The 15,559-nt window shown below is 40.9% G+C and overlaps 1 protein-coding gene across 1 annotated transcript in view; it reads right to left on the reverse strand.

The window, feature by feature from the left end:
* Window positions 1–15,559, reverse strand: part of MAP3K15 (mitogen-activated protein kinase kinase kinase 15) — a 150,593-nt gene that overhangs the window by 51,495 nt on the left and 83,539 nt on the right. The window contains 1 exon segment of the mRNA XM_024737994.1: window positions 3,727–3,900. Coding sequence (XP_024593762.1) covers window positions 3,727–3,900 — 174 coding nt within the window.

Consider the following 15,559-nt stretch of genomic DNA (forward strand, 5'->3'; position numbering starts at 1 on the left):
AAGATCCAAAACTGTGAATACCATTTTTATACCAAAAGGTTAACCATGCCATTTTTAATTCTCTTATTTATTCTTTTTTCTACGCATAAAAATTTTCTTTCTCTTCCATGAGTGAGTATGAACATCATGATCAGGAAAAAAAGAATTTGATCAATGAAGTAATGATGTAAAAATTTCTTTTTGTACACCAGGTCTGATTTTATCAGTCATGTGACAACGAGAGGATCAAACACCCACAAAACATAAAATTGTGGAAGGGAGAACTTATCAGTTAAATCTGACCATAAATCATAAAATCAGTTAAAATCTGATTTTATGAGCTTTGGGGCATGATACAAGTACCCTCAGAGGGACTAGAGGATATCAAGAAAGTCATTCCAGCCCTAGTCAACAGAATTCCAATAAAATTGAAACCTCTCCCCCACTCCCCTGGGTATGTCTTGGGGATTTTAAATTCCATATCCTACTGTATTTGATTTTTCTTTTACTATGAAAAGTTATCTGGGAAGAGGGCAGAGAGGGTGACTTCTCTGTGCTTCTTATTCACAAATGAAACAGGCCCAGCTTGGGGACAGACAAGTCTTGAACTCAGAGTCGGGACTGCAGTCCCAGGTTTGTGTCTGACCAGCCCCGTGACCTTGAACCAGCCCCTGCCTCTCTGAGCTGCGTGTTGCACATCTCTGAGAGCAAGGTGACCCTCAAGGTCTCACCGGAGCCATCATGCCCTGACCAGAAGACTCCGCTTTATTTGCTCCTGTATCCACTGCCACGACCTTCTCAAGTGCATGCAAAAGGCTCCTCTGACTTCCTTGAAGGAGCCATTGGCAGTAATTTCCTGACCTGGAGGTTGAATTCTTGGCCACGATGCTGGGAACACAGCTTCCTATTTTGGCTGCACCAAACTTTAATTTCCCTTCAACACCCTGAGTGATTTCTCTTGAGCATACAGTGCACGGGTGCTACTGGGGATTAACTAAGAATAAAACAAGGTCCCCGCCCTCTAAGAACCTATACCGTGATGGAAGTGATAATATCTACACAATAGTAATACCACACTCATGAAAAAATACTAATTTTTCCATGAGTGTGGGAACCTAAAACCACACAAACCCAAGTCTAGAGGGACTCACAGAAGACAGAGAGGCTTGAGATGTGGCATGAAGATGGACAGAATTGTAACAATAGTGATTTAGAAAGGGAACCCCAGGCACAGAAAATGGCAGAAGAGATGGGAGCTTGGGGAGCTCCTAAGGAACTTCAGTTTACTTGGACATATATCAGATAGTGGGAAACAGGGCTAGGGGCAGGTTGGAGAAAGTCTGCAAAGCGCCTAGAATGGGGGTCTAAGAGTTTGAAGTTTTATTTAATAAGGAGTGGAGAGCCATTTTGGATCTTTGAGCTTTAGGAGGAGTAAGCTGTCAATCTATGAAGGACAGATTTTAGAGACACCAAGCAGAGAGCCTACTTGGGATACCGTTAGAACATTCCTGGCAAGAGACTAAAAAAAAAAAAAATGGCGCCGATTTGGGGTGGTGGTGATGGGAAAGGATGAGTAGGGAGTGAGGGAAGGCTCACAGAAGGACTGGAATTGGGAACTGACTGTATGGGGAGAGAAGTGAGTCAAAGTTATCAAACATTAACCAAAAGTGTATGCTTAGAAGGCTAAAGAATGGTTGTAAGAAAGCAAGACAATGGAAGCCATCCCTTGTGGAGAGGAGGAACCGACTTCAGCCTTAGACACGTTGAGTCTTAAATACCAGCACCATCTTGAGGTATAACAGGTGGGCAAAGAGAGGGGTGATGTGGGGCCAAAGCTTAGGACAGAGGGTGGACTGGAGATCAACTAAAGGTTCCAAGGTGTGGGAGTGACTGGGATCACCAGGGGAAAGTAGAGATGGAGAGAAGAGGGAAGAGGACAAAGTCCAACGTGTATGGAAGGAAAACAAAGAGCAGGCGGGAGAGGGGGAGAGGAAGCAGTTAGAATTAAATGAGAATTAAATTAAATGCAGCAGCGATACCAAGAGCTCTTGTGATGGAAAGGGATGGTGTAGGCTGTTGGCTCTACCTTTACAATATATCCAGGTTCTGACACCTCATCGTTTTCGTCACCACTACCCTGGTTCAAGTCCCCATCAGCTCTTCTCTGAATTTCTGCAGTAGTCTCCTAACTGTTCCTTGCTTCTGCCCTCACCCATGTGATACATTATTTAATAACCACAACGCCCTCCCATCCCACTATGCACACGCCTTTGCCACGTCTCCCACCCACAGGCTGGAGTCTATTTCTCCACCCCTTTGAATCTGGGCTGACCATGTGATTCGCTCTGACCAAGAACATGTGGCAGAACTGACCTTGTGTGAGTTCCTGAGCCTTCAGAGGCTTTCTGGCTTCCACATCCACTCTCTGAGAATGCTGCCCACCAGGTAAGAAAGCTGGTCTACCAGGATTAGAACTACCCGTTAGAGAATGGAGGCTCACCACCAACAGCCAGCACCAGCTGTCAAGTGTGTATGAGGCCATTTTGGACCTTCCAGCCCTGCTGATTCGCCAGGTAACTACAACTTTAGGAGTGAGCTCAGCACTTACAGAGTGGAACCACCAGAGGAACTGCCCGGGCAATCCACAGAATCACGAGAGATCATAAATCATTGTTTTAAGCCACTAAGTTTTGGAGATGCTTGGGGTTTTTTTTTTTTTGGTTTGTTTTTTTGGCCAAGCTGTGCGGCTTGCAGGATCTTAGTTACCTGACCAGGGGCTGAACCCGGGGCTTCGGCAGAGAGAGTGCAGAGTTCTAACCACTGGACCGCCAGGGAATTCCCAGGAGATGCTTGTTATGCAGCAAATGATAGCTGACACAGCCCCTAAAATGTATTCCTAAACAGTGAGAGTACTCTGGTTAAAATGCATGTCAGATCTTGTCACTCCTCTGCTCAGAATATTCCAGCACTGTATCATCTCACCCAGAGTAAAAGGGTCTTCTGCTCTCCCATTTCCTGCCACTCTCCCCCTTGCTCCTGCCTCACCATCCTTGAGCATGCTCAGCATGCTTTCTCCTCAGGGTCTTTGCCCTTGTTATCCCCTCCTTGTGGAACACAGTTACCTGCAAGGCTCATTCCCTCGTCACCTCTACATCTTCATTCACCTTCACTGACCATCCTATATAAAACTGTAGACAACTCCCAGTCCTCCTTTCCTTCGTCCCTGATTAACTTTTCCCCCTCACCATCAGCTGACATCCTATATATTTTGCTGTATTTGGTTGTCTGACTTTCCTTACCAGCAATGCAAGGTCCATGAGGGCATGGATTCGTATCTCCTGTGTCTTTATCCCCACCATCCAGAAAGTTTCTGGCATGCAGTAAACCCTCAATAAATATTTCTTGAATAAGTGAATGAATAAGTAATGAACGGCTCACCGAGAAGATAATGCTACGACAATGGTGGAACAAGGTTCTGGAAGGAGTAGCTGGGAAGGAGTGTGCTGAACCTCCTCGCCCCGATAAATGAGTGTACTTGTGGAAAGAATGTCACCAGTAGAAAAGCCTGTTTCTAACGGTTTCCTTTTGGAAAAAGGAATCTGGAAATTCCCAGACCACATTTATGGCATTTTTTTCACTGCCAGCAAACAGGCAGACACACATATGTAGGGAAAAGACCTGGATCCTTAGCCTGTGCAATTCTATTCTTTGCGAAGAGGCACATGCTACTAACTAGGGCTGAGGGTTTACCACTCAATGGCGTCGTCTCAGCTGGCATCATCTTTGCAGTCCGAATCCAAGAAGATGTCCTTGTGTATCCTCCCACAGAGGCAGAACATGTCGGGGGCCGGGTGGTCACAGCTCTGCAGAACCTGGAGCATGACCTGCAGAGCCTTCTCACGATCACCTGTGCTGTTTCTTCTGAAAGATTCATGTGATAAGATGACAAATGTCTGAATCAAGACACGGGAGTATATATGCATTCATTCTGTGAAAGGCTGGTGCTTTAGCAGGAAAAAAAATCTAAATTATATTTCATTTTTCATATTTAAATGAAAGAACTGCTTAAGATCCACACCAGTAAGTCTCATTCAATCCTACTGTGTCCTACCTGATCCTTCCTCTTTAAATTAGACCTAGACTGTAGATGAAAGTATATGCAGATCAATGTATTCGGAAAGACAGAAAAAAAATAATATGGCAGCCTCCTGTCGTTGGATGGGAGAGTAAGGATTTCAGAAGCTAAGCCTGAATCAGGAGGATGAGACAGTCTGACACAAGGTTCTTTTGGAGAAGCGGCAGGTCCCCAAATTCAGAAAGACAAGATAAATTTAGAAATGTATTCTGGCATTTCTTGACCTGAAATGCCTTGTCATCTTCAAACGGGGAAGGACTTTAGTAATTCCTGTTATACCCATCGGAATAAAGAATTATTTATATATTCATAAATCACAGTCTTCTTTATTATTCCATTATATGGTAAAATTTTCATTTTATGTACAGGAAATGGGTTCCTTAGACAGTTGTTAAAAGAATTTTTTGCCACAAAATAACTTGAGTTTGTGGCTGTGAAATATTAACAGTGTTCCTGTGAAGGTTTGGAAGCACAGGTCCATCAGAAGTGAGGACTGATTAAATCAACTATGGCTAATGATATTCATATTCATATTATAATATAAAATATTAAACATTATAAAAAGAAATGAAACAACATCTATGTAATACTGCTGTGGAGAGATCTCCAGAATATCGTGTTAAGACAAGAAAGCAAGATGTTAAAAACTGTGCACAGAATGCTACCTTTTTATTAAGAAAAGGGGGGGATGTGAATAAATATATGCATCTGCTTTCATTTTTTCAAAATGGAAGATAAAACAAAAGGTAACAAAAATGGCTACCGATAGGTGGAGGGAAAAAACATGATGAAGGGGACAGGGACAGATAGAGGTTACACTTCTTAGAATTTGACTTTGAAACTATTGATACATAAGAGTTTTACATAATTATAAAAGAAAATGAAATAATTTTTAAAATGTTGCCTAGAGACACTATTTGCCAATGAACATACCGTCTGAATTTGCAGCTGGGGCAAAACAAAACAAATGAACCTGTGCATCCGGTTGATGGCTTTACCCACAAAAGAGAGAAACTAATTTATCACATGGCTTAAAAACATAGCAATTCGACTGTATTTTCCTAAGAGGATATATAACCTAAGGAAAAAAATATAAATGCAAAGAAATCTTAAAAAGTTTCCAGTAATCATACTGTTAGTGATAATACTAATACTGGTATTTTGAAAATGCTATATATTTACAGTATAGAAGACAACAAACAATGATGTTAATTTAATATCATGAGGAACCAGATTTTTCAGCCTAAGAGATACAAATACAAAATCACAGAAGTAAAAATCCTATAGTCCTCAATTTGAATTGGGACATCAGTATGAATTCATGAGGTGGTTTCCCCAGCACTGTCTACCAAAAAGGCCCAAAGTAATGACCAACTCAGTGGCAATGACAACCTCCAAGCCCTGACTGAGGTCTGTAAACAGTATCTCTCACTAAAGAAACCAGGACTCCTTGAAAGAATCATTGATTCCAGATATGTCTAAGATTATCCTGGTACATCTTAACACACAAAGAAGCAAAGAAGCTACTAAACTCATATCAAAGACTCAGGAGCCAACCGGAATCAGTTTTTGGCCAAAGAGGGGACAATTTGAGCGTTAAGAAGAACAAGAACTATAAAGCATTGAAACACATCAACTATCACTAAAATTATGAGTTCATAATGATCTTATAAAACCTCACTGGTCACTCCTGGAGGATGCTAACAAATGAATTCATTGTTTTTGAAAAGTGATCAAGGCAAAATTAAGCATATAGCTTCCTTTTCCCATACAAACTGTACACCAGGGTAACCAAGTCACTGATGAGTGAAATTTTCTCTTTATAAAGTATTTGTGCTAATAACTCAGGAATTAATTATAAAATTCAAATATCACTATTTTACAACCCCTAATGAAATAACGGATCTAGGCAATGATCGCAAGGGCCACTAACATCACAAAAAGAGAAAAAACAGATAAAGTACACAATCAACTATTAAGTATTCTTTAAAAACAAATCAAACCAATCTAAATAGATATTTCTCCAAAGACATACGGATGGCCAAAAAGCACATGAAAAGATGCTCAACATCACTAATTATTAGAGAAATGCAAATCAAAACTACAATGAGGTATCACCTCACACGGGTCAGAATGGCCATCATCAAGAAGTCTACAAACAATAAATGCTGGAGAGGGTGTGGAGAAAAGGGAACCCTCTTACACTGTTGGTGGGAAAGTAAATTGGTACAGCCACTATGGAGAACAGTATGGAGGTTCCTTAAAAAACTAAAAGTAGAGTTATCCTATGATCCTGCAATCCCACTCCTGGGCATATACCCAGAGAAAGCCGTAAGGCAAAAAGATACATGCACCCCAATGTTCACTGCAGCACTATTTACAATAGCCAAGATGTGGAAGCAACCTAAATGCCCACTGACAGAGGAATGGATAAAGAAGATGTGGTACGTATATATGATGGAATATTACTCAGCCAGAAAAAGAAATAATGCCATTTGCAGCAACATGGATGGACCTAGAGATTATCATACTAAGTGAAGTAAGTCAGACAGAGAAAGACAAATATATGATATCGCTCATATGTGGAATCTAATTTTAAAAAATGATACAAACGAACTTATTTACAAAACAGAAACAGACTTACAGATCTTGAAATCAACCTTATGGTTACCAAAGGGGAAACATAGGGCAGGCAGGGATAAATAAGCATTTGGGATTAACAAACACACACTACTATATATAAGATAGATAACCAACAAGGACCTATTGTATAGCACAGGGCACTCTGCTCAATATTCTGTAGTAACATATATGGGAAAAGAATCTGAAAAAGAATAGATATATGTATATGCATAACTGAATCACTTTGCTGTACACCTGAAACTAACACAATATTGTAAATCAACTATACTCCAATATAAAATAAAAATTAAATTAAAAAAATCAAACCAGAATCTGAAATAAGCCTCCAGATTTAACTACCAACTTACGGGGATTGGTGGGGGGAGGAATTTACTAAATTACACCACAGGGATGCGATCAGCAAAATCCAGAGATGTGGAAATTCTACAGGACAAATGGCTTCCCTAACAAATAAATTATAAGGAAAAGAAAAAATAAGAGAAGGAGAAAAGTTGATATGACTTAAGAGTCCTATCAACCAAACGCAATGTGTAGACTTTGTCTGGATCGTGTCAAACCAAGCCACTGTTAAAAAAAAAAAAAGAGAGACACACACAAATTTGGAAAATTTGAACACTGATATTAAGGAATTATTGTCAATTTTTACGTATAACATAATCATGATTATGTTTTTGTTTTTTGCGGCACGCGGGCCTCTCACCGCTGCGGCCTCTCCCGTTGCGGAGCACAGGCTCCAGACGCGCAGGCCCAGCGGCCATGGCTCACGGGCCCAGCCGCTCCGCGGCATGTGGGATCTTCCCGGACCGGGGCACAAACCCGCGTCCCCCGCATCGGCAGGCGGACTCTCAACCACTGCGCCACCAGGGAAGCCCATGATTATGTTTTATAAAAGTCCTTAACCTTTAGAGACACATACCGAAATATCTAGAGTTGAAATGGCATGTCTTTGTTAACCCAGTGTTGCAGTAGAGGGAGTGGGTGCGAGTGAGCGGGAAACAAAACTGGCTTGTGATGATAATTACTGAAGTGGATATGCGATAAACGGGGGTTTGTTATGTTATTCCTTACTTTTGAATGCATTTGAAATTTATATAATAAAAAAAGGAAAAGGTACTCATCCTGACTCAACAATTCTACTTCTGGAATCTATAATATAGAAATAATTATACACACACACACACACACACACACACTCTCTCTCTCTCTCTCAAGAATTTCTGAACAAATGTTTATCATGGCATTGTTCGTAACAGTGAAAAACTGGAGACGATCCAAATGTCCATTAACATAAGAGTGGTAAAATATATTTTGTAACAACCAAACTATGGAATATCATGCAACCCTTGCAAAGAGGCAAATCTGTACGTAATTATATAGAAGAACGTTCACAATAGTTCATGGGGAAAAAAACTGCTGAACTAAATGAATAGCATGATCCCACTCTTTGCAGTAAACTCTATTTACATATAAGTTTATGTGCACAGACAGATGTCTGGAAGGATACACATTAAGTTGTTCAAAAAAATCACTGTTGAGATTTGTACAAGGTGTTCTTGTGTTTATTTTACTAATAACTATTCTAATAAAGGGATTATTCTTTTTAATTTCTGGGCAATTTTACAACAGGCTCTTTTTTGCTTTCTTTCCTGAGGACCTGTACCTGAAAAGACTACTACGTCATCCAAGAAGACAGATTAGTACCTAAAACAGCCTTTCTCAACTGGGGTCCTGCTAGAGAATCAAGCCCTAGAGAAAATTATTTGATTATCTGAGTGACTATTTTCTCCATTCTCCCAAGGATGGTACACAGCTAGCCCCATTAAGGATGAACAAGAGAGCTCATTCAATTGATACAATGAAGGCCTTAGGGCATTAGGGCTTAATTCTCTTGCAGAACCCAACCTGGGCTGAGAAGGGCTAATCCAGACACTCGGCATCCTTCTGGAAGCCTGCAATAATTAAGCCTCTATTTCAACTCAGACTTTTTCTATTTTCTACCTTGGTCTTGTTCTAATACACTGGATCCTTCCGCTCTTTGGCCACAGAATCCAACTTTCCCAGCCTACGAACAAGACCTGTTGATAAACAGCTCACCCATGATGTTCTTTAATTTTTAAAAGTCAACAGCTACCAACTCAACTCAAATTTACTAAAGCATTTAAATAATTTCTAGAGTCTGTGGCGAGAAAATGAAGAAGATTAAAACTTTAATGAGGTACAAAATTTCTATACCTGTTATGAGCCAACTTTTGAGGTGCGAAATATTCAGTATTCTGAAAAGATGTACTTAACTCTTTTAAATGCTTAATTATTGATCTGAGTTCAGGTTTGTTTGGTTTTCTTTAGACCAATTACATCAAGATTTCCCTTGAATTTTTTTCATTAACTTGAAACTTACCCTTGTTACTCAAAATAAAAGGTCTTTTGAGGATAAACAAAACAAAAAATCAAACATTTGCAAAGAGTGAAAAGCAAAGGATTTTCAGCTTAATAGCCACTTTGAGACAGGTGCTAAATAGCTAATCTCTTTAGTGGTTAATAATCAGTTTTCAGATCTGCTTATAATTTTCAGATCCCAAAGTATCCAAGAACAAGCCTATAGATAAATACTCCTGTGTGTAATTACTCCAGCCACATCGTTTCTGATAACAAGGGCATTTCACACTTTAAGAGAGGAAGTTAACTAAGACAGTGGGGTCTCAACCTTGCCTGCGTATTAGAATGACCTGGGGAGCTTTAAAAACCTTGGTGTCCAGGCTGTACCTCAGACCAATTAATCTCCAGAGATGGGATTCAGGCATCAGTGTCTAATCCTGGACATTCTGGTTCAGTAGGTCTGCATCATTGCTAAAACCACTGATCAATTCTCAGCCCTTCTCTTCTCTGACCTAGCAACAGCATTCGACAGTTGAGCACTCCATCCTCCTTGGACCACCTGCTTTATTCAGCTTGCAGGATACCATACTTTCCTGGTTTTCCTTCTACTTCAGTCTAATTTCCTGGTTCCTAGTCACCCCTCTGATCTTTCAACACTGGAGTGTCCCTAGACACAAGGCTTGGACTTTTCCTCTTCATGAGAAACTACATCAGATCCCTTGGTGATATCACCCAGTATCATGATTTTTCAAACCATCTATATTCTGATGACACCCGCATTTCTGTCTGCAGCCTAGAGTGCTCCCCTAAACTCCAGACTTACATATCCACTGCCTTCTCGGCATCTCGCTTGCATGTCTAATACCTCGAACTTAACATGTCCAAAATGAAACTCTTGACTGTCCCGTCAAACCTATTCTTCTCACAGTCTTTTCCATCTTATTAATAATGGCCAATCCATTCTTCCTATTATTCATGCCAAAAACTTTGGAGTCATGCTTCATTCCTCTAACACCCTTTATTCAACCAACAAAACCTGTTGGCTTTTATTTTAAACCATATCCAAAACTGGCCTATTCCTCATGAAATCCACAAGGACCACCGTGGTCCAAGTCACCACCATTTTCTGCGTCCACCCTTGCCCTTCTATAATCTATTTTCAACACAGCAGTCCAAGTGATCCTGCTAAACTCTAAGTCAGATCATGTCTCTCAAAACTCTCCACACAAATCATATATCTGATAAGAGGTTAACATCCCAAATATATAAAGAACCCATACAACTCAATAGCAAGAAAAAAGAACTTCAAAATCTGATTTAAAAATGGGCAGAGGATCTAACAAACATTTTTCCAAAGAAGGCATGCAGATAGCTAACAGGTACATGAAAAGATGCTCAACATCATTAGTCATCAGGGAAATGCAAAAACAATGTGATATTACCTCACACCTGTTAGAATGCCTATCATCAAAAAGACAAGAGACAACAGGTATTAATGAGGATATGGAGAAAAGGGAAATCTTGTGTACTGTTGGTGGGAATATAAATTGGTACAGCCATTATGGAAAACAGTATGGAGGTTCCCCCAAAATTAAAAATAGAACTACCCTATGATCCAACAATTCCACTTCTGGGCATTTATCCAAAGGAAACAAAAATACTAATTCAAAAACATATCCACACCCCCATGTTCACTGCAGCATTATTTACAATAGCCAAGACATGGAAAAACCTAAGTGTCCATAGATAGATAAATTGGATAAAGAAAATGCAGTGATGTGTGTGTGTGTGTGTGTACACACACACACACACACACACGTTCACAATGAACTATTATTCAGCTACAAAAAAGAAAGGAATCTTGTCATTTACAACAAGGATGGACCTTGAGGGCATTATGCTAAGTGAAGTAAGCCGGATAGAATAGAGAAAGGAAAATACTGTATAATCTCACTTATACGTGGAAGCTAAAAACAAAAACAAAACTGAATTCACAGGTATAAAGAAAAGACTGGTGTGCCAGAGGGAGGGGGTGGGAGGTGGGCAAAATGGGTGAAGTGGGTCAAGAGTACAAACTTCCAATTATAAAATAAATAAGTCTTGGGGACGAAATGTACAGCATGATGATTATAATTAACAATACTGTGTTTGTACATTTGCAAATTGTTGAGAGATCGTAAAAGTTCTCAGGAGAAAAAATTTTTTCAACTATGTGAGGTGATGTATGCCAACTAGAATTACAATATATACATATACTGAATCATTATGCTGTACACCTGAAACTAATATTAAATATTATATGCCAACTACACCTCAAAAAAAAAAAATCCCTCCAGTGGCTCCCATCTCAGAGCAAATGCCAATTCTCTTATAATGCACTACAAGGTTCAAGGTTCTATAAGATACGGTTTCCAGTTATTTCTCCAACCTCATCTCTCTTTTTTTTTTTTGCGGTACGCGGGCCTCTCACTGTTGTGGCCTCTCCCATTGCGGAGCACAGGCTCTGGACATGCAGGCTCAGCGGCCATGGCTCACGGGCCCAGCCGCTCCGTGGCGTGTGGGATCTTCCCGGACTGGGGAACGAACCCGTGTCCCCTGCATCGGCAGGCGGACTCTCAACCACTGCGCCACCAGGAAAGCCCCCAACCTCATCTCTTAACATCCACCCCTCTCCCCGCACCATCAGCTGCTCTGCTCCAGCTGCACAAGCCGCTCTGATGTTTCACGTGCTGATCCCTCTGCCTGGAATGCTCTTCCCCCACGTTTACATGGTATGTTCCTTCAGCTCTTTATGATCTTTTCTCCAAGTTACTCTCTAGTAAGTGAGGTCATTTCTGAGCATTCAACTTATAATCGCAATCTCCCTGTCCCACTAGCCTTCCTTATCACCCTAACCCGTTTTAATAATTTTACTTATTTTTAAATTATCTCTCCGCATTTGAGAATATAAGCTCTAAGATGGGAGGATTTTGTTGTCTGGTCTGTTTTCTGCTGTGCCCCAGTGCTTAGAACTGGATCTGCTCAAAAAAAAAAAAAAGTCTATTAAATGAATGACAAACTGAGCAGGACTAAATGTACTGACATGGAATGATCTCCAAGCACTGATTGCTAAGTGAACAAAGAAAATAACAAAACATATCCTGTATGGTCTTGTATTTGAAAAACCCTGCAGTATGACATAGTTTAATAGTATGTAAACGCATACATAATTGTCTGAAAGGACATACACCAAACTGACAAGAGAGATTACTTCTGGAATATGAGTGGGATCAGAGATTAGAGTTACAAGGCACAACTACTTCAAATGTCTTTTTCTTCGATTTTTCACGAGAATATATTAACATATTCATATATTATTTACACAATAAAATGCACAGAGTAAAAACAGAATACTGGACTGGGAATCATATAAAGCTAGATTCTGGTTATTTTCACACAGGTACTACCCATCTGAATTTGGAGCAAGTTACTTGCCCTTTCTGTGCCCCAGTGCTTCACTTGGAAAGTATGTTTGACTTTGCTTACCTCACAAGGTTACTGTGAGCTACAGGTCTGCCAGAGCACTGATTTGTCACTAACCATCCTGTCTGCCTATCCATCTTTTCTATACTGTGTGTCTATGAGAGAAAGTTCATAGGGTGGGAGAGAGACTTCCCAAAAAACCTTTCTTCTAAGCCAGCCCTAAGAATTAACAAGCAAAAGGTCTCATTAGGCCAGTGTCCTTCCTAAAACAAACTTTCTTACGTTGCCCATCAAAAACCTTTTAAGAGACTTCCGCTTCCAATTAGGATGTAGAAGAATGTGAAAGGCCTTCAACTCCTTTGGTAACAATAAAAATCCAGACAATACAAAATTTATACTGAATGCAAGGAAGAACTTGCTTGATTAAATGAATTCTAGAGAAAAATGAACCTTTCAGAGGTGAGCAGAGAGCCGCGATAGTTTCCGTATTTGGGTGCCTTGTCTAGGTACTAATGAATGGAAGAGAGAGCCTTTCATAGAGAAACTTCACAAGGACAAGGAGAAAACCAGCCAAGCTTTGAACAGTATTATGGGTTGATGGGACGGAATGGGATCTGGAAGGGTCCTCAGGCAAACACAGATCACTTAGTATAATAATTCTCTTGCCTCACACCCACCCCCTGAATTTTGCCAAGGAAACCACAGTGAAGGAAAGGCTCAAAAGTAGAAGGATACAACACAAATTGTCACAGAACTCAGATTTGGGGCCCTGCGAAAACTGAATCTAAAGATTTCAGAAATATCAGCAAAAACCTCCTCTGCTCAAATATTGACAGGATCAAAAAGGCAGCAGAGGGGCAAGAGGTTGGGGTTTGGGCTAATCACAAGTAAACTAAGTCTAACTAAAAGGGGGGCCCAGGAGGATCTTCAAGACTGCGGAGGAGTAAGACGTGGAGATCACCTCCCCCCCCACAAATACTCAAACACATCGACATGTGCAACAACTCCTACAGAACACCTACTGAACGCTGGCAGAAGACCTCAGACCTCCCAAAAGGCAAGAAACTCCCTACGTACCTGGGTAGGGCAAAAGAAAAACGAATAAACAGAGACAGAAGAATAGGGCTGGTACCTGCACCAGTGGGGGGGAGCAGTGAAGGAGGAAAAGTTTCCACACACTAGGAAGCCCCTTCGCGGGCGGAGACTGTGGGTGGCGGAGGGGGGGAGCTTCGGTGCCGCGGAGGACTGCACAGCAACAGGGGTGCGGAGGGCACGGGAACTTAAAATTTTTTTTCTTAATAATTATTTTTTATTTTAATAACTTTGTTTTATTTTATTTTATCTTCTTCTTTCTTCCTTTTTTTTCTCCCTTTAATTCTGAGCCGTGTGGAGGACAGGCTCTTGGTGCTCCAGACAAGTGTCAGGGCTGTGCCACTGAGGTGGGAGAGCCGAGTTCAGGATACTGGTCCACAAGAGACCTCCCAGCTCCACGTAATATCAAACGGTGAAAATCTCCCAGAGATTTCCATCTAAACACCAAGACCCAGCTTCAAACAACGACCAGCAAGCTACAGTGCTGGACACCCTATGCCAAACAGGCACAAGAGGGAAGAGATATGGGGACATATGATATATGTATAACTGATTCACTTTGTTATAAAGCAGAAACTAACACACCATTGTAAAGCAATTATACCCCAATAAAGATGTTTAAAAAAAAATAAATTGGAGATTGAATAGAATAATAAAGATATTTGTAACAGCTGAAAAAAAAAAAAGAAATGACTATTACTGAATTTAGCAGACAAGAACTTTAAAACTATTGTAAATATACTGTTTCTAAAAATATAATGTATGTGTATGTGTATTTTGTAAGAGAAATGGAAACTCTCAAAAAACAAATGAAAAGAAGTCCTAGAACTGAAAAATTCAAAAATACAAAAAAAAAATCACTGAGTGGGCATAACATCAGATTTGGACACTACAAAAGAAAGGATCAGTGAACTGAAATACAGGACAATCGAAATTATCCAAATGGGGCTGGATGGTGAGGCAAAGTGACTAAGAAAGGGCAAAAGAGAACTTCTGGAGATAAACCATTCTATATCTTGATTGTGGTGGTGTAACTTGGGTGTATCTATTTGGCCAAAGTCATAAAATTGCGCACTTCAAATGGGTGCATTTTATTGTATGCATCAATAAGTTATACCTTAATAAAGTTGACTTAAAAATACATAGAAGGGCTTCCCTGGTGGCACAGTGGTTGAGAGTCCACATGCCAACACAGGGGACACGGGTTCGAATACTGGGCTGGGAAGATCCCACATGCCGCGGAGCAACTAAGCCCGCGTGCCACAACTACTGAGTCTGAGCTCTAGAGCCCATGAGCCACAACTACTGAAGCCCGTGCGCCTAGAGCCTGTGTTCCACAACAAGAGAAACCACCGCAATGAGAAGCCCACAAAGTCTGCGCACTGCAGAGAAGAGTGGCCCCCCCACTCGCTGCAATTAGAGAAAGCAAAGACGCAGCAACAAAGACCCAGTGCAGCCAAAAATAAATAAATAAAATAAATTTATATAAAAAATACATAGAAACTGAGTAGTATTTCTGAAAGTTGTGTCCTGCAGGCCAAACACTGGTCTGTTTGCCCTGAGATACACTCCTCTTTACCCTGCTCTGCTCTCCATCACAGGGGTGCTGACTCCTCTAGGCTGCTTCCCAGGCTCCCAAGTCAGCTGATTACCAGCAATGAGCAGCCAGTAGGAGGCACTGGTGGACAAGTAGCTGGAGGAGGGGAGGAAGCCGGGGCACTTTCTTCCTCTTCTTGTGTTCCGTATGGTGGTTTTAGCAACCAGCTGCATCTCTTCTTTACACCTAGCTCCCAACATGCTGACTCACAATAGTTCCAGGTGATCCTGGCCCCTGGGTTCTGGTAAAATCACCTCTCGCCTTTGTCCCTCCAG

This window comes from Neophocaena asiaeorientalis, unplaced genomic scaffold, assembly GCF_003031525.2.
Source record: "Neophocaena asiaeorientalis asiaeorientalis breed wild unplaced genomic scaffold, Neophocaena_asiaeorientalis_V1.1 scaffold324, whole genome shotgun sequence".
NCBI classification, from domain to species: Eukaryota; Metazoa; Chordata; class Mammalia; order Artiodactyla; family Phocoenidae; genus Neophocaena; species Neophocaena asiaeorientalis.